This window comes from Engraulis encrasicolus, chromosome 6, assembly GCF_034702125.1.
Source record: "Engraulis encrasicolus isolate BLACKSEA-1 chromosome 6, IST_EnEncr_1.0, whole genome shotgun sequence".
NCBI lineage: Eukaryota > Metazoa > Chordata > Actinopteri > Clupeiformes > Engraulidae > Engraulis > Engraulis encrasicolus.
Genome location: NC_085862.1, coordinates 14,287,970 through 14,303,895, shown reverse-complemented (window position 1 = coordinate 14,303,895; position 15,926 = coordinate 14,287,970). Strand labels below are relative to the sequence as shown.

Here is a 15,926-nt window from a genome sequence, read left to right as displayed (position 1 = left end):
GGTAGTTCACTGTTATGCCCTCTGAGAGAAATGATTCAGTCAGAATTCTTGTGTTTTAGGCCAATCTCAGCTTTACAAACCAACTGGAACCAAACAGAAAGCAAAACAAACCAATCAAAACAAAACCAAATCAAACGACCATGAGCTTTAAAGTCCCTTGAAGGGCACGCAGCTCAGATGGTGACAGAGGTGTGAAACAGGACACCAGATATCACATCACATCTCATCTCATCACATCACATTACACTACATTACATTGCATTAGACTATATTACACTACATTACATTACATTATATCACATTACACAGTACAACACTACCACTCTCCTCACTATTGTTTTGACACAAGCCCTACACTACATTGAAATGCACTGTTTGCCAAAGCGACTGTAGGCGGAGGATAGTAAAACGCTCTCTACACTGCTGGGGACACGAAATCGCCCACCTGAAAACTAAAGTAAGTGCCCCCTAATAGTGTTGCTAAAAAGCCTGTCAGCAGAGCAGCCTTAGAGACGAGCATTAATTCAAACGAGTCCATTAGCAGCCTTCAGCCCATATTGGAGACGTTCAAAGCACCCTGGATACGTGAAGTGTTACCTGGCCATAATTAATAGGCATCAGTGGAGAGAGAGAGGAGAGTTGTTTGGTAGTATGGGAGACAAAGATTAAGTATTATGAATTCCTGGGGCTGCGGATGAGGTTTTTTTGGAGGCAAACAGATGAGAGGAACAGACGAAAGGAACAGACGAGAGGAACAGAGGCCCGTCATGATCCCCTCAGCTGTCCGTGGCAGTTTAGACAAGCACTCAATTCTCACTCAATTCACTCAGTCTGGTTACTGATTTTTATATAAGCTCAGTTCGGTAACACTACTTGGCGCCGGTGTCATACACATGTCATGACTGTGTCATAATAGTGGTCATGAAAAGTTGACATTGTTTGGGCTGTCTTAAACCGTTCATAACCAAATGTCACTGAGCAATATTTCGTATGGAGTTGGACTATGTGTAAAAATGGATGTGATGTGATTGCTGTGATGTGAACCGTTTTTGTCTCCATTCTTCTCTTGCCAAACAGGTGTCAGTGAAGCGGCATCTCTCTCGTAAGTGAATCCAACTTTTCTGTGTGTCTGAGTGAGTGTGTATGTGTGTGCGCGAGCATGTGTGTATGTGTGCGCGAGCATGTGTGTGTGTGTGCGCGCGTGTTTGTGTGTGTGCGTGCGTGCATCTCAACTTTTGTGTGTTTTTTTTTGCATACAGGGAACTCTAGCACGACAGGTGGCCGCTCGGAGGGAGAAGGGGAGGCGGGGCCACACAGGGGTGAGTGATGTCACATCCTGTCAAATCAAATGGGGCCCACAGGTGAAGCCAGTAGTTCCTAACCTGGGGTCCGGGACCCCTTGGAGGGCAGCGGAGGTACTAAAGGGGTTATTGACAGCATTCACTTATATGGTTAATAGATGTATTTGCTGTCCTGTGAATTTCTAGCAATAATAGTGGACAAACTATTAATAGGAAAGCTAGCAATATAATGGACAAAAAATGCCTAGACAGGTGTGTTAAGTAATCCTCACATGAGGATGATGATGATGGTGATGGTGATGAACTTTGTGGTGCAGGATGAAAGAAAGGGAATTAAATGTGATTTATTGTCTTCGTTCAACTCCAATGCAATGCTGTGCTGGCACCCTCTCAATGCTGCACAAGAAAGCAGCTTATGAAAGAGGCAATCTGCTGCGTTAACACACACTGCCATCATTATGCAGAGGAGAGGAGAGGAGAGGAGAGGAGAGGAGAGGAGAGGAGAGGAGAGGAGAGAAAAGGGGAGACAGGACAGGACAGGAGAGGAGAGGAGAGGGGAGACAGAAGAGGAGAGTGGAGGAGAGGACAGGAGAGGAGAGTAGTGGAGGATGGTAGAGGAGAGGAGAGGAGAGTGGAGGGGAAGAACAGAACAGGAGAGGAGGGGCGAGGACAGAGGAAGAGAGAGGGGAGGAGGGGAAGGGAGAGAGGAGAGGAGAGGAGAGGAGAGGAGCGGAGAGGAGAGGAGAGGTGAGTGGATGAGAGGAGAGGAGGGGAGAAGAGAGGACGAGAGAGGAGGGGAGAGGATGAAAGAGGAGGAGGGGGGGACAGGAAAGGAGGAGCCTGGACATGATTAATGTCTGAGCACTGTGCGTGCGTGCGTGCGTGCGTGTGTGTGTGTGTGCGCGCGCGTGCGTGCTGGCAGGCGTGAGTATGAGTGTTCAGCTGTATCTGACAGTCCAGTCCATATGACCGAGTACACCCAATGCTCACAATGAAAATCCACATTTTTACAGTAGAGACTGAAGACACACACACACACACACGTAGCTGTTTATGTATGTACAGAATGAACACACACTCACACATGTACTTGTTTGTGTATGTGTTGTAATTGTGTGTGTGTGTGTGTTGCACAGAGGGGGAGCCGAGAGGACTTCGCAGATCCACCTCCAGCCCAGACCCCAGCAGGTGAATTACAACAACTACACGCACACACACACATGCAAACACACGCACGCACACAGAAAAATGACACACTTGAGACGACTTTACAAACTACAGTACATGTACACAGGAATGACACAATTGACTTTACACACTACATGTGCAGAAATGACACAAACTGCACTCATTTTACTATCACTGAACACAAGCACATGTATGTACGCACAGGACACACATGCACCAGAAATTGCATACAGTGCATTTAACACAAAAACACACACCAACACTTCCTCCTACTCCTCTTCCTCCTCCTCCTCCAGGCTGAGCTCTGTAGCGCCTGCTTCTGACTCCCTGTGTATTTAAGAGTACCCGAAGAACCTCTTTATGTTCTTATTCCTCCTCATCTTCCTCTTGCTCTTCCTCCTCCTCCTCTTCCTCATCCTAATTGTCATCATCTTCCTCTCTCTTCCTCCTCCTCTCTCTTCCTCCTCATCTTCCTCCTCCTCCTCTTTCTCCAGGCTGGTCTCCGTGGCCTCTGCTCCTGACTCCCTGTGTATTTAAGAGTACCCTAAAATCATCTTTATGTTCTTCCTCCTCCTCTTCCTCCTCCTCCTCCTCCTCCTCCTCCTCCTCCTCCTCCAGGCTGGTCTCCGTGGCGTCTGCTCCTGACTCCCTGTGTATTTAAGAGTACCCTAAAATCATCTTTATGTTCCTCCTCCTCATCCTCCTCCTCCTCCTCCAGGCTGGTCTCCGTGGCGTCTGCTCCTGACTCCCTGTTCGGTCCTCCTCTGGAGATGGCCTTCAAGTCCAGCAGCTTCGGGGGCCATGAGCAGCTCCAGAACGCCTTCGCCGTGTCCGAATGTGAGTCTGTCTGTATGTCTGTCTCAGCATCCGGGATTATTAATCCCACTATTTAATCCCCATGCACAGCTCACCTCATCAGGAGCAGTGTTGCCAGATTGGGCGGTTACCCGCCCAATTGGGCTGCTTGGGATGGCCGTCTGCGGGTAAAAACGGGAAAAATTGGCCATTTGGCGTTTTTTTTCTGCAGTTTTATGCCCATAGAAATCAATGCAGTTTGTTGAAATTGGGCGGAATTTAGCGCATTTTGGCAGCTTTTGAGAACCTTTTGGGGCAGGATTTTATCAGGATTAGGAGTACCAATGATCGTCTTTGAGAGTAAGATACCCCAAACTCCGCCTACCCAATGCAAAGGAGTGTGCTCAAGTTCAGTGTCCTAGGGCGGGCGCTGTCTTCTCTTTCTGTGGGATTTGATGACGGCTTGCATGAGATGTGCGCTATCGCAATCTACAGCACTAAGGGAACTCCATTTATTCTCAATCTAAAGTCTCCAAAGGTTTCCTACTCAAACCCAAAGGTCTCCTAAAGGGGTGTTCATCTGATGTCACATGGACCTAGGAAACAAACAGGCTTTATTTACCTTACTCTAATAGACGGATCATTGGGAGTGCAGCATAACACATGCTTGACGCCATCTAAAGCAAATTTGTTTTCTTTGTCTCAAGAGAGATTAACAGACTAAGGATATGGATCACTGGAACCATGTCGTGTGATCTGAAGAGACCAAGATAAACAAATTTACTTTAGATGGTGTCAAGCATGTGTGGTGGTAAACAAGTGAGTTTTACAAAAAAAGTTTTTAAAATTTAGTCTTTTTTTTTTTTTTTACATTTTCGGAAACTATGGCGGCCAAATTTCAACTATGGCGGTGCACCATAGTTTCCTCAATGTATGGGAAACACTGCTGAAATGGTACAATACAATGCCAGAGAGTTGAGACTATATTACAGTATACTATATTATACTACAGAGTGAAGTGGTGCAATACAATGCTAGAGAACCTAATGGCACCATAGTGCCTTCTTTAATGAAGAGGGAATTCTAGAACCAGAGACGCTCCAACGATTCAGAACCAGACAGTCCACTTGGCTCTTTACTTAACCCTCTGCTGAGAAGTGTTGGTAAATGTCAAGCTAAATGTTACTTGTAAATGTCACGTTTATTGTAAATGCTGCCGTAAATGCCGCCGTGACTGTTAATGCTTCTGTAATCCTGAAGTGTCCCTGATCTGTCTGGCTCTAGACCTGGCTGTCGAGGCCCTGTAGTGGGCTATTGGTATTCACACAGCGTAGAGTAGCGCAGCGTGCACCTTGGGGGCTTCCCAATATGCAGACTCCTGCCCTCGACCTGTGCTTGTGGTCTCGCGTTTCGCTGACGTCCCGCCTCGGCTGAGAAAACAATTACATTTCCCTGCTGTCAGCCTAGCCACAACGACGTTTGGGGGACTATTCTTCATTCACCATTCCGGCTGCAAGTGACAAAATGACAATAGAATTGGGCTTTTGCGACATATGGAAATACATTGCTGTCGTCAGTGACGTCATCACGAGGCCACAAGCGGGCAAGTGAGAAGGAACCCCTAGTGTCTCTGTGGCATCCCCTCCATGTAGCAACATGCCAAACAGGCGGAGGCCTCCCCTCTCCTCTCCTCGGGAATATACGTATGGTTGCTTTAAAGGTGCACTGTGTAATAGTTTAGTACTTTATTTCCAGAATCCATGCTGTCCATTCACAAATGGTACTTTTTCACAAACACTTTCACACCACCATCAAAAGTTGGATCTTCTCCATGCCCGCCATTTTGGATTTCCAGAAGTGGGCATTTTTAGCTGCAAAACTTAATGTGCTTTGCTCCTACTAGTACATATTAGTTTATAATTTCATAAATATTCATGAAAAGGTCAAATTTGACAATAGGCATCGCAGCCTAGTTGCAATACCTACTCTGACCACCATCCTACACAGGGCACCTTTGTAAGCGTTTTTTTTTTTCCCCATGTCTCCAGACGCTGCCTTCTCGTCGGACTCCTCCTCCCCAGAGAACGTGGAGGACTCGGGCCTGGACTCGCCGTCCCATCAGCCCGCGGGGCCGTCCCCGGAGCCCAGCGGTTGGCCCCCCGCCTGGCCTCCTGTGGCGGTGGCGCCCTCTGCTGCTCAGCACGGTAACAACAACAGCAATAAGGACCCCTCGTCCATGTCCTCGTCCCTGCGCCGACCCACGGACCCCTTCCTGTCCGCCTTCCGAGACCCCTCCCCCGGCCGGCCCCCCCTCACCCCGGACGAGGTGTCGGCCAGCGTTTGGGGAGGTGTTGGGGTGGGAGGAGGTGTGTCCGTGTCGCTGCACTCCCCCTGCGGCGTGACACCCGAGCTGGAGGGCAGTGCCTTCAAATTCCCGCCGTTCCCTCACTCCAACGCTGCTGCCCCCGCACCGCACCAGCACCAACACCAACACCAACACCAGAACCTACACCAACACCAACACCAACACCAGAACCTACACCAACACCACCAGCAGCACCAGGACATGGTGGAGGCGTCCGTGTGGAGCTGTAAGCACCTGCCCCCTGAACAGGATCCCTTCCTGGCTGTGTTCGACAGACCTCCAGGCCACCAGGAGGCGCTGGCTCCCCCTCCACCGCGGCAGGATGCCTGGGTGCCCGTCTCCGCCCCTGCTCCTGCTCCTGCTCCTGCTCCTCCTGTTCCTCCTCCCGCTCCTCACTCCCTCCACCAGTCTCGCAGGAGTCTCGGCGGCCCACCAGACCCCTTCTTATCCGCCATGAGCAAGGACCAGACCACCAAGACCCTTCCTCTTCCTCCCCCCACCTCCTCCTCCACCTCCTCTTCCGCCGCCTCCTCTCGTAAGGACAGGAGGCGAGACCGGAGCCTCCCTCCCCCCCTCCAGCCCCCATTGGACAACCCCTTCGCCATCACCATGATTGGCAGTCCCACGCACCAGGCGTCACTGGCGGCGGCGGCCGCTGCAGCATCAGCGGTGTCATCGTCAACGGCCATGATGTCACAGGGTTCCGGCGTCAGCAGTAATAACAATAAGCCCCCTCCTGCCATCCCGCCACCCACCACCACCCACCACAAGGCCCCCAGCACCAACCCCCCCAGCCAGCCCCCCAACCCCACCGCCAGCCAGCCCAAGAAGGAGCTTCATCACTGGGGCTCGGTGCACAACCCCTTCAGCTGCCCAGGGACCCAGGAAGGGGGGGCGCCGGGGGGCCCCGAGGCCAACAGCAACAACAGGGGGGCCCCCAAACAGCGAGCAGGCGGCGAGGATGAGCCGCGCCGTAACGGGCCGCCCCTCACACGGCATTCTGGGCCGCAGGAGGACCTGTGCTTCTCCACGGATAAGGACGAGGACTGTCTGGACGTGGACGTGGTACCCCAACCCCCGTGCAGCAGCCGTGGCCCTCAGCACACAGGTACACAGCATGGCCTGACGTTCACTTTTTCCCTCCCCGGCCGCGGGGCCTAATGGCTTTCCTAAGACACTATCCATCAGCCTCTCTACAAGCCACACTTTTGGTTACGGTTATCTTTCTTTTTTTCTTTTACCATGGTTGCATGTTTAAGACAAAAAACTAAATATATGGTAGGTCACTATGGCTATGTCTCAAATCACACACTTGTGTCAGTGCACTGACAGTCAGTGAGTGCACAGTGCACACAGTGCACTGAGGTCTTTAGTGCATAGTGTCGTGGAAAAAATTGAGCACTATGCACTGTGCCCTCGCTGGAAGTGACTGCTGAGCATGGCATTAGCTCGCCAAAATATGAGTTGGCTACTGTTTACAATGCACAGCGTCTGGTGCTTGTATTTCCATGTCCTTCAGCCCCAAGGACAACAATCACACATACAATACTTTGGTTGGCATGAAAAGGTTGGTGTCCCATCAACATTACTTACAGAATTAGGAGACTGTTGACCGAACTCTTCTACTGAACTGAATGCCACATTTCCTCCGTGTCATTGTCAACATGGCCGCCGTTTAGTGCGTGCAGTGTCCATCATTCAAGCACTGTATTTTTCCACCATTGTTAGGGGATCATCCTGGCACTTTCAGTGCACTGGCTCAACTGAAATTTTCAGCGTGAGCGCCCTAGTCACTGAAAAACAGTGCCCGAAGTGCACAAGTGCATCATTTGAGACACGGCCACAGCCTATGATCTGGCTGTTTGGTAGGGGTCAAGCCCTGATGCACAGTGCCCCCTGGTGGACAAGATCAATGTCAGCACATTGTGATACACCACTGCCAAAGCGTGCGCCGCACACATAGATATCTTATTGAATAAGCTTATGGCACTGACAATGTTGTAATGTAGAGTATTACTTAAGGAGTGGTGTGCATTAGGGCCGTACACACACATCGCTGCTATTTACCAGCTTCTCGCTTGCTCGCCTACTCGGGTCTCTTTCATGGAACATTCGTTGAAAGTTCCCGCGGCTTTAACTGCCAATGAACAGGCAAGAAGTACCGAACTCTGCCTTCCAATTGGTTACTCGCATTACTCGCCTTGCTCGAAGATAAAATATTTTCAACTCGGGATCCGCCCACATCGCATCGCTTGTACAGTACTCGCCGACTCGCCTGCTAGTCTCGCTGGAACACATTCACATTCAATTGAGTTCATTCGCGGAGCGAGTAACAAGCAGCGACGTGTGTGTACGGCCCTTTAGGCTAGACTAGACCGGGCTACCATCCCAACCATTAACAGCAGCAACCATTCTCAATTCTCCACATGTGCTCATCGCACCGTCCCGCTAAACGTTATGATCCCTCCAAGGGAAATTCAGTGCAAATTCACTGTTGGTTAATTTTTACACAGTATGTTTTATGCTGCCATGTATGTCAATGAGATATGGAAATGTCTGTTGAAAGAGGACATTTATTTTGTAGTGAATATCTGTCTAGTCTCTTATTCTATTGTTTTGTTTTCATCCATCCATCTATCCATCCACTCCTTCATCCTTTGCTCTCTCTCTCTCTCTCTCTCTCTCTCTCTCTCTCTCTCTTTCTTTCTTTCTTTCTTTCTTTCTTTCTTTCTTTCTTTCTTTCTTTCTTTCTTTCTTTCTTTCTCTCTTTCTTTCTTCCCCCCCCCCTCTCTCTCTCTCTCTCCAGGTGGGCAGCTGAGTTTCAGGCAGGACAGTTCTGAGCTCCTGGTGGCTCCTCCTCCGCACCGCATTCGCTCCAAGAGGAACTCCGGTCAGCTGGGAGGCTGCGAGCGTGTGAGTTCCTCACCTTACCTAAACTTACCTCCTCTTACCTCCTCTAATCTCCTCTCCTCTCTCACCTCCTCTCCTCTCTTTCCTCCTCTCCTCTCTTCTCCTCTCACTTCCTCTCCTCTTCTTCTCTCATCCCACCTCCCCTCCTCTACTCTCCTCTCACCTCCTCTCTTCTCCGCCCACCTCCTCTCACCTCCGCTTACCTCAGCTTGGTGGGTGCTGTGGTGCATCGTGTACCATATATAGACCTGGGTTCCAGTCCAGCTCTGGTCTTTTCCCGACACCATACCCCATCTCTCTCCCCCATGGCTCATTCCACGACACCATACCCCATCTCTCTCCCCCATGGCTCACACCTATATTGGGTCTTCTGAAGGCCTAAACAGAGCACATCCAAAAACTGCAATTAAATTTGTATCATCTTTGAGGGAATGCTATGACGATGCAGGATCATCCAGACCAAAACGGACAGTTTTGCAACAAACTATTCCTATCTATGTACTAGCATGCATAATGTGAGCTTCCTTCATGGTTTAGTTCTTGAGCCATGGGCTTGCGAACTTTGACAAAAAAAAGAGTGTGAACAAAATGGGTACCCCCTCCCCCATTGAAAATGGCTGTAACATGAAAAGTATACATCTTACACTCAAATAAATGTACAGTGTATCTCTTAAGTACCATGGGTACATTGGGTAATTTTTTTTCAGATTTTTTTGAGACCCAAGTGCGCAGGCTCCTGTTGAATTGACATGGAATGACCCCCATGGGGTGCCGTGTTCGAGTCCAGTGAGGGTTAGTCATGGGATGGGCACCGTTACCTTATAATCATATAAATCAGTCCATTACTGGTGAAAGCTGTACTGAAAACTGTAGTCTGCTTGCTAGTCTCACAGATCTGTGTCCACAGCCGAAATAGATGCAGCATTTTTTACACATGCTGTACCAACAAACAGCAGCTCCAATATGCACACTGACACATATTCACAAATGCAACAGGACATTTGCTGATGCACACCGCCGGGCAGGTATAGCCTCTACCTAACCTTTCCAGCCTGCAGCTAATAAAGTTAATGTCCTGTGATTTATTAGTTTGTTCCACTTTCATTTTAACTGGCGTCACAGACATGACCTCCAAATAAGCCGAACTCCAAAACTGCACTTTAAGGCCGTTTGTAATGATGGCTTTATTACACCACAGCTGCGTGAATAAATAAATGAGTTTTGGGCTGAGGACATCATAAGCCCTTGAAAATGCAGTGAAAAGCTAAGTTGGCTGCAGCAATACTGTCACAACCACCAAAGTCTAGAAGGCTGTTTATTATAGTGTATTTGGAAGGCCTGTGTGTGCTGCAAGTTGTGTATTATGGTATTATTGTGTATTCGGAAGGCCTTTACTCCATGTCTGCCACCCTGTGGTGTTTGGTGAGCAATGTCACAAGTCGAGCCACCTCAGACTACAGGTGTGAACGCCTCCCTACCTGTTGCAGTCGCTCCAGGGCTTTATAGGGAAGCTGGCGTTATCGCCCTGTTCCAAAACTCCATGAAAGTTTTCACCACCCCATAAAGCTACGTACACACACATCGCTGCTATTTACTAGCTTCTCGCTTGCTCGCCTACTCGCCACTCTTTCATGGACCGTTCGCTGAAAGTTCCCGCGGCTTTAACTGCCAATGAACAGGCGAGAAGTACCGAACTCTGCTTTCCAATTGGTTACTCGCTTACTTGCCTCACTCAAAGTTAAAATATTTTCAACTCGGGATCCGCCCACATCGCATCGCTTGTACAGTACTCACCTACTCGCCTGCTCGTCTCGCTGGAACACATTGACATTCTATTGACTTCATTCGCTGAGCGAGTAACTAGTAGCGACGTGTGTGAACCTAGCTTAATGTCCGCCTCTTCTCTCCTCTCCTGTGCTCCTCTCCATGTACATATGGATGTCCTATGAATGTCCTATACTCCTAACATGTCTCTCCTCTCCTCCCCTCCCCCCTCCACTCTCCACTTCACTTCACTCCTCTCCTCTCCTCTCCTCTCCTCTCCTCTCTCCCCCCTCCCCTCTCCTTCCCTCTCCTCTCTCCTGCCCCTCTCCTCTCCTCTCTCCTCCTCTCCCTCTCCTCTGCGTCTCCTCTCCTCTCCTCTCCTCTGCGTCTCCTCTCCTCTCCTCTCCTCCTCAGTCCAGGTCTCTATGCTCCTCTCCTCTGCCGGACCCCAGCCCCCCTACCCTCAACTCCTCGTCCTCCTCGAGCCCCAGCGACTGGGGAGGCCAGACCCGAGCCCCTAGCCCAGCCAGAGGTGCGGAACAATCACACACGCACACACACGCACACACGCACACACGCCTGCCTACACATACATGGACACAAACATCTATTCCTGTACCGAGTGTGTGTCATATGGATATTGATGCCCTCCCCTCTCCTCTCTCCTGTGTGCGTGTGCGTGTGTGTGTGTCCATCCAGTGGGTCTGTCTCGGGGCCCCTCCCCCATCTCAGTCAGCCCCCAGGAGGCGTGGCCTGTAGCCACCGCGATCACGGAATACATCAATGCCTACTTCAAAGGAGGACAGCACAACAGGTACACACACACACACACACACACACACACACACACACACACACACACACACACCAGGTCACAACACACACACACACCAGGTCAACACACACACACACACACACACACACACACACACACACACACACACACACACACACACACACACACACACACACACACACACACACACACACACACACACAGCACAACAAAGCTTACTTCAAAGCACAATCACACACTGAACATCCCAGCACAATGCTGTATGCAGGTTGCTTCATTGTAGCTGTTTGAATAAAACGCGTGCGTGTGTCTGTGCCTGTGCCTATGTATGTCTCTGCCTGTGTCTGTGTGTGTGTGTGTGTGTGTGTGTGTGTGTGTGTGTGTGTGTGTGTGTGTGTGTGTGTGTGTGTGTGTGTGTGTGTGTGTGTGTGTGTGTGTGTGTGTGTGTGTGTGTGTCCAGGTGCCTGGTAAAGATCACGGGGGATCTGACGATGTCATTTCCTGCTGGCATCACGCGTCTCTTCTCAGCCAATCCCAACGCTCCGGTGCTCAGCTTCCGCCTCCTCAACATCTCACGCCTAGATCACTTCCTGCCCAACCAGAAACTACTCTATAGGTAACACACACACACACACACACACACACACACACACACACACACACACACACACACACACACACACACACACACACACACACACACACACACACACACACACACACACACACACACACACACACAGTAGCACAGTAAGGTCGTAAATATTTAACAGAGGCCAACTAGCAGAGTGTGGCGTGGAACATAAGTAAACCTCCCTCCTGAAGCCTCATACAGTATCGGGAGTGTTGACAAGAAGGTGGCAGGTTCGAGCACTGACTGTCAAATTGTGTGGAAACACCTTAGTTACATATATAAACCATATGTTTGCACAGAATGAAACACACAGAAAGCTAATTTTGTGTGCGCGTGCGTGTGTGTGTCCGTCCTAGTGACCCGTCTCAGAGTGACCCGGACTTCCGGGACTTCTGGTTCAACATGCAGGCGTTGACCTTTCACCTGCAGCGAGAGGCGGAGCTTAACCCCCAGGCCTCCTACTACAACCTGGGGCTGCTCAAGTACCAGGTGAGGGGGCACTTTGATGGGACTGTCGTCCATATCTCCTTCCCCAGAGCCATGAAATTCAGAGTTGTGACAACCAGGGTACAGGAAATCGTTGGTGACATGTAGAGGTTCTGTGAAAAGAAAGCCACTGTCTAGAATAATTTGAATCTACGTGAATCATGACAAGCAAAGATGACGTGAAAATGAATTAAAAAGACACTTTCTGTGTTCGACGCTCACTTCCTGGAACTATTTTGGAACTGTGTCAAAGGCTCCATGAGCCGCCATCTTTGTGTAGAAATGGAACACAGAGGTCAATGGGAGTAGCCTAACTCTTACTTCCATAGCTCTGGCCCCATTTTCTCTGAAGCATCTTTGCTAACCAGTTAGCAACTTACCAGGTTTCCAATGGGAAATTGCATCGCAACCAAGAAAGTGGCTAACTTAGTTTGTCGAGAAACCCACCCCTGGATATTACCGGAAATATAATTCAAGCTGTGTCGTGATAGCCTGATTATCATCGACGTTCAAATATCTTCGAGACTTGGGCTGACCAAGAGCATAACAATTAACATTTACAAAACGGCATGGTTGACCCGCCTTGGTTTGCTTATGGTTGTTTGCTTACTGACAAAGTGGGAGGAGTTCCCGTATTTTCGGGAACTCAGAAAGTACCTGCTTTGCTCTTGACCTGACTAGTTGCAACACTGAAAGAGTTGCGTCACTAGGAGAGCACAGCCTGGCTAGTATTGTGATGGTTGTGGTGTCCGTCAGGTGTCGTCTCAGGACCCGGGTCGCGCCCCCCTGCTGCTGTCGGCTGAGTGTCAGCGTAGTGGCACGGTGACGCGCGTCTCCCTCGACTACCACTGTTGCCCGGCGACCGCCCCCGCCACACAGCTGACTGGCGTCCAAGTTCTACTGCCACTAGACCACACAGCTACCGACCTGCAGTGCCAACCAGCGGCAACATGGTACACACACACACACACACACACACACACACACACACACACACACACACACACACACACACACACACACACACACACACACACACACACACACACACACACGGCCACCAACCTGCAGTGCCAACCAGCGGCCACCTGGTACACACACGCACACACACTGTGTGTGTGTGTGTGTGTGTGTGTGTGTGTGTGTGTGTGTACCAGCACACACACACACACACCGACCTGCAGTGCCAACCAGCTGGTACACACACACACACACACACACGCGCACACACACACGCACGCGCGCGCGCAGTCACCGACAGTGCCAACTTGCTGCTACCTGCTGAGGAGTGGACACACACTCTACCTTTTTATCAGAGTACACATACACGTCATGTCAAGAGTCTGCAGATCAAGCATTTGTGTAGAATAGTGTTTCTCAACGGGGGCGCTACAGCCCCCCTTGGGGTGTTGAGGAGCTCTAGGGGGGCATTGAGAAGGATACAGCGGAGGGGGGCGGAGCTTAGCTCCCATTGGGGGGCATTAGTCCATTTTATTTTTCAATACAAAGGGGGGTGTTTGAGGAGGTCAGGGGGGCATTGGGAGGCTTATGATGAGGTCAAGGGGGCGTTTGTTCAAAAAAGGTTGAGAACCACTGGTGTAGTAGATAGTCACGAAAGAGGAGAGTTTTTACTTGCTTCTTGAAGGCTGAAAGAGGTGTTCTAAGTTCTTAGTCTTGCTGCCTCTGGGAGACCGTTTTACCACTGTGGAATAACGACGGAGAACGGGTCTTGACTGGAAGTACTTAGAACACACACACACACACACACACACACACTACATCAATAGCTAAAGAGTGGGACGTACAGGGTGTGAGCGGACGACTGACTTTGCTGTTTGTTGTTGTTACAGGAATGCAGAGGAGAGACGTCTGCTGTGGAAACTGCCCAACCTCTCACCCACCAATCACAGCAAAGGTTATTGCCATGTCCTCCCTCATGCCCCCTATCATGATTTAGCTTGTTGTTCACCACACTGTATTCATACTTTTATATAGGTTTATTTTGCCCTAAAAAGGCAAAGTGCTGTAACTATGCCAACTCTGAAACTGAGAATAATGCCTTCAAAGTTTTCATACTAGGTTGGATATTGTAGTTCCTGCAAATTTTACATAGTTATATCTCTAAAACGGGACACATTTGGGCCATAAGGCTTTGTCAAAATATAAAGGAAGTGTTGTTTCAATCTAAACTCAAGTTAGAAAAAATGTGTAGCACTTTGTCTTTGTAGGGCAGCACTGTTCAGCCGTATACAGAAGGAAGCAGCTTGCCACCTTAGATTGTATTGAGATTACTGGTCACCAGAGGGCGCCAACAACCTTACTTTTAAATATGAGCTTTTCAATGGATTCTTTCGTTATGAAGCAGTCATGCGCTTACAAGGCTCTTTGCCAGTTTGATGATCGAAAATTCTAACCAGAATGCATCAAACTGCCAATGAGTGCATGTGCACTGCCTTGCAAACGTATCACTGCTTCATCACGAAAGAACCTAATGTGACCATTTGATGTGTGTTTGAAGGCCATTTCCTAAATGCCTTCGTAAAATGTAAAGCTTAATTCAGTTGTAAAATGGTCTTTGCGCAATTGATAATGATGTGTTGAGATTCCGCTGCTAGCTAGGACAACTGACTTATTAACTGACGAGGACAGGGGTTCCCAACCTTTTCCAACTTAGGACCCTCTTGAAATGTTCAAATATGCGGGGCCCACCTGTAAAACCAATCAACAATAAAACTCAAATACATAGTCAACAGCAACAACACACACACAAACTTTATTTAGATTTTTACCAAATTATTTCAATGCCCACTTTGAATACCTTCACTGGAATACCAATAACTGGACTGTCTTGGAAGCCTACTGACTTGTGCTTTCTGCCCCCTCTCCCTCTCCCTCCCCCACCGCTCTCGTCTGGTCGTAGGCTCCGGCACGCTGTGTGCTAGTTGGCAGTGTCTTGAGGCCCCCCGGGGGCCGCCCCCCAGCCTGGCCGTGCAGTTCGTGGGCAGCGGCGCCTCTCTGTCTGGCATGGAGGTGGAACTGGTGGCTACGCAGTACCGCATGTCTCTGGTCAAGAAGCGCTTCGCCACAGGTACAAATATATATATAAAAAAGATGCTCCACCCACATGTATGGCACAAACAGCAATAGTCGTTTGATGTTATCTAAACATCCTGTCTTTTAAACGAGCCTTGCTCAGAGATGCAAAATGAATTTCAGTGAAAACTTATGATTAAGTCCGATCATATCGTATCGTATCGTATTGTATTGTATCGTATGTGGGCTGGGCTGCCTGGAGGACTGTACTTGACATTAGTGGTGTCAACAATGATCGGCGATGCAATCCAATGCGGGGCATGGACGATCCAGAATCGATCCGGCAATTTTTTAAAGTTTCAATTACTTTCATGTATATTTCGGGAGCAAATGAATGTTTAATTAAATAAAATCACTTCAAAACATTGCAAGACTGATATAGACTGATACAGAAAACAGCCAATAAATTGTTGCTCAGTATCTGACTATTTGTATTGCCTCATCATGACTGATTAAACATTTGCTTTGCTTTCAGTAGAAATGTAATGCATTGCAATGCATTGTAGAATTGAATCGGATCGCATAGAATCGAATCGCATCGCTACCTCCCGAATCGTGATCGAATCGGATCGTGAGGGCAGTGCCAATCCACAC

The 15,926-nt window shown here is 49.2% G+C and overlaps 1 protein-coding gene across 3 annotated transcripts in view; it reads left to right on the top strand.

The window, feature by feature from the left end:
• fcho1 (FCH and mu domain containing endocytic adaptor 1) overlaps positions 1-15,926 on the top strand; it is a 71,292-nt gene that overhangs the window by 54,209 nt on the left and 1,157 nt on the right. For all 3 annotated transcript variants that reach the window (XM_063200721.1, XM_063200722.1, XM_063200723.1), the window contains 13 exons: positions 1,078-1,102; positions 1,260-1,319; positions 2,438-2,489; positions 3,208-3,326; positions 5,333-6,757; positions 8,456-8,562; positions 10,738-10,855; positions 11,023-11,137; positions 11,580-11,735; positions 12,110-12,242; positions 12,996-13,192; positions 14,090-14,154; positions 15,160-15,327. In XM_063200721.1, the coding sequence (XP_063056791.1) occupies positions 1,078-1,102; positions 1,260-1,319; positions 2,438-2,489; positions 3,208-3,326; positions 5,333-6,757; positions 8,456-8,562; positions 10,738-10,855; positions 11,023-11,137; positions 11,580-11,735; positions 12,110-12,242; positions 12,996-13,192; positions 14,090-14,154; positions 15,160-15,327 (2,740 nt within the window). The remainder of the gene's footprint in view (positions 1-1,077; positions 1,103-1,259; positions 1,320-2,437; positions 2,490-3,207; positions 3,327-5,332; positions 6,758-8,455; positions 8,563-10,737; positions 10,856-11,022; positions 11,138-11,579; positions 11,736-12,109; positions 12,243-12,995; positions 13,193-14,089; positions 14,155-15,159; positions 15,328-15,926) is intronic.